Raw genomic sequence first — 3,726 nt, 5'->3', positions numbered from 1 at the left:
ATGACATTAGTCATTTCGATAACTTGTGTCCTCATTTACCATGGGATTACTGAAACTACCATGAATTTAAGAAAATGGTAGAAATTAATCTAATCTGAATTTTGAAGCATTCCTTTAGATCCCCTCCCTCTATATATATCAATAAACATTAGAAAGTGATGCTCCTGACTACCATACAAGTTTAAGAAGATAATATGGGTTTTAAAGAATTCAAAGCTATAAATAAACAGCAACAGGCTCTTTAACCAAGTTAGCCTAACATGTAAACTAGTTGTTCACACTAATCCTAATATTATCACTTAATATTAGCAAATTCTATTTTATTTTTTAAAACATATTGATGTAAATACATACACATATCGATTTGTTGTATAAATATTGCAAATCAAAACCTTTATTCACTAATAATTACCAAAAGTCGAAGTTCTATCTCCTGTTATCAATGCATTCACATTGCCCGCCATGAACTTCCGGGGAACGATTCTCGTCTGCATGAACCACGTGACGATAACCGTTTTTGGACTTCCGCTGTCGTAACTCTTCTATCTATACGGCGCTGGTCCACACGAGACAGCTCCGTTTGTTTAGCTCCAACCGCTGGAGAAGCTGCAGTACATATGCAGGAGCCTGTATGTGGCGCTGTAACTTCCTCCACAAAAGCAGCGAAGAAGCATGGTTGTCATGGTTGCCCTTCTGTTTATTTTCCGCGGTGGGGGCCGAGCAAGCCCCCAGGAAGTGCGCCGGACTCTGAGTAGAACATTCGTTGCGGTACTACACTTCCTTTAGGTTGCTGGGCCCGGAAACACTTTTTCCCATTGACTTACATGGGGAAAGAATGGTCTGTAAATCGTTGGATAATTTTTTTAAACTAAATAAACCACCCAGTATGAACACTTGTATAGCCCTTATTACAAATATTCGTTCCTCAATTTGTAAAAATGTTCTAATAACGTTATTCTGAGAGTTATATCCCTCTGCATTATGAACGCGCATCTAACACACGGGACCGCGCCGCCCGGCACGTTCATGTTACGTGTTCAGCAGGTTCAGCACTACATGCGTTTATCTTTACCCATGGATGCACAATAGACAAGTTTACGCGACAAACCACGGGTAGCGCCATAACCCTACACAAATGCACTTCATTTCCGCCGGAAGTCTTTTGCACAGCGTCTGTCGGTGTAAACCGGTGTAAACAGTCAGACGGGCACTGGTGTAAACACAGCGATTTCGATGCTAACAGTGATGCTAGCTTGGGAACACGATTCTACTTCTTTGACTGGAGATGGCGTTACTCTCCCCCACCCGAATTCAGTGCAAAACTGGGAGGATAACATGACGACGTGGCCCAGCATAACGTACAGCAAAATTTGCTCCTACTTCGTTCAATCCATGGCAATAGATGGAAAAGCAATGGACAGTCTGAAGGCCTCCGAGGCATATCAATATTTGCACAGCAACAAAGTTGGTTGTGTCATGTCATACAAACATGATCGTTTTGTTTATCTAAAAGCAAAGGTAGAGCCTAGCCAGTGTTTGAACAATGCGTGGCATAATGCTTGGGTGCTGGTAACTGAAGCTGGAGAAGTCAAAACTGCGGGATGTACGTGTGTTGCTGGACCAGGGAGATCTTGTTCCCACTCAGCTGCGATCCTGTGGAAGGTAACTAGATTATTTGACCATTGTAGCCTAGGCCTATGTCTTTTGTTGTTGGTATCCGAACTACATCATAGGCTACTTGGCTAGAGTGCAAAGTGTGTGTATGCCATGATGTATTATATCATATGACATGTTTGCAGTGAACCCATTATAATATCTATGCACTGTTTTTACTCTATCTCTCTAGGTAGAAAATGCTGTGAGACAGGGGAAAACCGGGCTTGCCTGCACAGACAGACAGAACCAGTGGAATGCTGGGTCTAAAATAAATGCTGGTCAGAGGAAGATGAAGTATGTGCGCTTCAAACGACACAACAGGAAGGATCTCTACCAGCCGCCACCAACTTCACAGCCATCCTCTACCACTCCAGAACCGGCACAGGAGGTGACACTCTTTAGGACTCATGAAGAGTGGAGGAAGAACACACTTGCCTCACCAATGGCAGAACTTTTCAATTGCCCTGGGAATAGCCTCCTGCAGTTCTGCTTTAATGCTGATACCTCTTCCATCACCGAGCCAACACCATGTCCACACCTCCATCTCCTAACCCATGATGAGCACCACATACCACTGGCTTGTGTAAAATGCAGAACCTTCTATGATAAGTACATTAACATGTCCACAGCCCGGCTTGAGGAGATCGAGAAGGTTACAAAAGCACAGAGCAAAGAACAGGTCTGGCATGATGCGCGGAGAGTGCGCATCACAGCGAGCACAGCTAGAAAGGTGCCCATTCGCTCAACCACGGCGCCCGACAAGTTTTTGTCAGAACACTTACACCCATCCTTCTGTGGCAATGCTGCAACCCATCAAGGAGCGGAGGGGGAGGAACTTGCAAGGGACTATTTGGAAACTCTGGGCAACAGCATTGAAACCAAAGGCTTAGTGGTGTGCGACAAGGATCCGTGGCTTGCAGCATCTCCCGATGGAGTGATAAACAAAGACATTCTGTTGGAGATCAAATCACCTGTGTTGGGAAACAAGTCACTTGCAGAATTTTTGGCAACAAAGAACTGTGAAATCACAACTGTGGCAAACGGAAATAGGATAGATTACCATATTGCCTGCAATGGTCCAAAAGGCTACTATATGCAGGTACAAATTGGGATGCACTGCACAGGGCTTCAGCACTCCAAGTTGGTGATCTGGAACAAAACTGAGCACCTAGAAATCGAAGTACCCTACGACCAAGACTTTGTCCAGGGGCATATCATAAGGCTGCGCACATTCTACTTTGCCCACATGCTCCCGAAAATTGTTGACGATTTTGTTGAGGGAAGGTTACAGTTCTGCAGTAAATATCTCAGCATTTTAAAACCAAAATAAACTGCCTTATTTAGGTCATGCCCACAGGAGCCAACAGTTGTCTGTTGTTTACATAATGCACAATTTACATGATCTCTTTATGCTGTGCAATATATCATATGTGCCTGTACTGTTTGAGTGAAAATAAAGTTTGATGTAATTTAATTTCATTATTGCACTGTTATTGCATTATTGCATTTCATATGTTCCTTAGAGTGCTACAATTTCTTTTAACACAGTTCATCATTCATATTAAGCTCATACTGTACATAAATAACACTGAATTAATTAATTGTTTAGAGGAAACTAAAGAAATGGCTTCAACAAGAAGGATCACATGTTTAATCCTAACAGGTATTACAAATTAAAATATAAAAGCAGCCCACACAATTACATCACTATGAAAATATTCATATATAATATTAAAAAATACAATGCATGCAGTATTTGTTGTGTTTATCTGTATTTAATGAACAACATGGCTGGGTGCTGGGTGCTGGTTTGTGGTCGTAGCACTCTCTATCTAACCACTCGTTCAGGTGCTTTCTCGAGTGATTGCAACCAACTACCGCACACGTAGTTCCCGAACCACTTTTCTTCATGTTGTAATTGTTATATCCTCTTTGTCTCTGCGATATCAGTGCTTTGTCGGCACAACGGAGCTAGCTAGCAAAACAAACCCAGTCCGCCAAAACGGAAGTGCATTGCATCGAAGGGAGGAGTTCAGGATGTAGAGCGGAAACGGCTCAATAACTTGTGTA

General features: G+C 42.6%; 1 protein-coding gene across 2 annotated transcripts; it reads left to right on the top strand.

Moving 5' to 3' along the window:
- Nucleotides 1–983: 983 nt before the first annotated feature.
- LOC307014070 (uncharacterized protein) lies at nt 984–3,135 on the top strand. Of its 2 annotated transcripts, none has more exons than XM_079641763.1 (2): nt 984–1,662; nt 1,851–3,135. In XM_079641763.1, the coding sequence occupies exons 1-2, from the start codon at nt 1,602–1,604 to the stop codon at nt 2,984–2,986; spliced, it is 1,197 nt and encodes a 398-aa protein (XP_079497889.1). In that variant the 5' UTR covers nt 984–1,601; the 3' UTR covers nt 2,987–3,135. The 2 variants fall into 2 exon arrangements, with proteins under 2 accessions (XP_079497889.1, XP_079497888.1); XM_079641762.1 differs by having other exon boundaries at nt 990–1,662; nt 1,847–3,135.
- The last annotated feature ends 591 nt before the right edge of the window (nt 3,136–3,726 follow it).

Source organism: Notothenia rossii, assembly GCF_949606895.1.
Source record: "Notothenia rossii genome assembly, chromosome: 1".
Classification (NCBI taxonomy): Eukaryota; Metazoa; Chordata; class Actinopteri; order Perciformes; family Nototheniidae; genus Notothenia; species Notothenia rossii.
Note: the sequence above shows the minus strand (reverse complement) of the source record. Positions and strands in the feature narration are given on the sequence as shown.

What these genes read in the sequence shown, in the direction of transcription:
- LOC307014070 (XM_079641762.1), top strand. Translation starts at nt 1,234, where the DNA reads ATGCTAACAGTGATGCTAGCTTGGGAACACGATTCTACTTCTTTGACT. An exon ending in CAGCTGCGATCCTGTGGAAG is followed by an intron (nt 1,663 to 1,846) that starts GTAACTAGATTA and finishes CTATCTCTCTAG; the next exon opens with GTAGAAAATGCTGTGAGACA.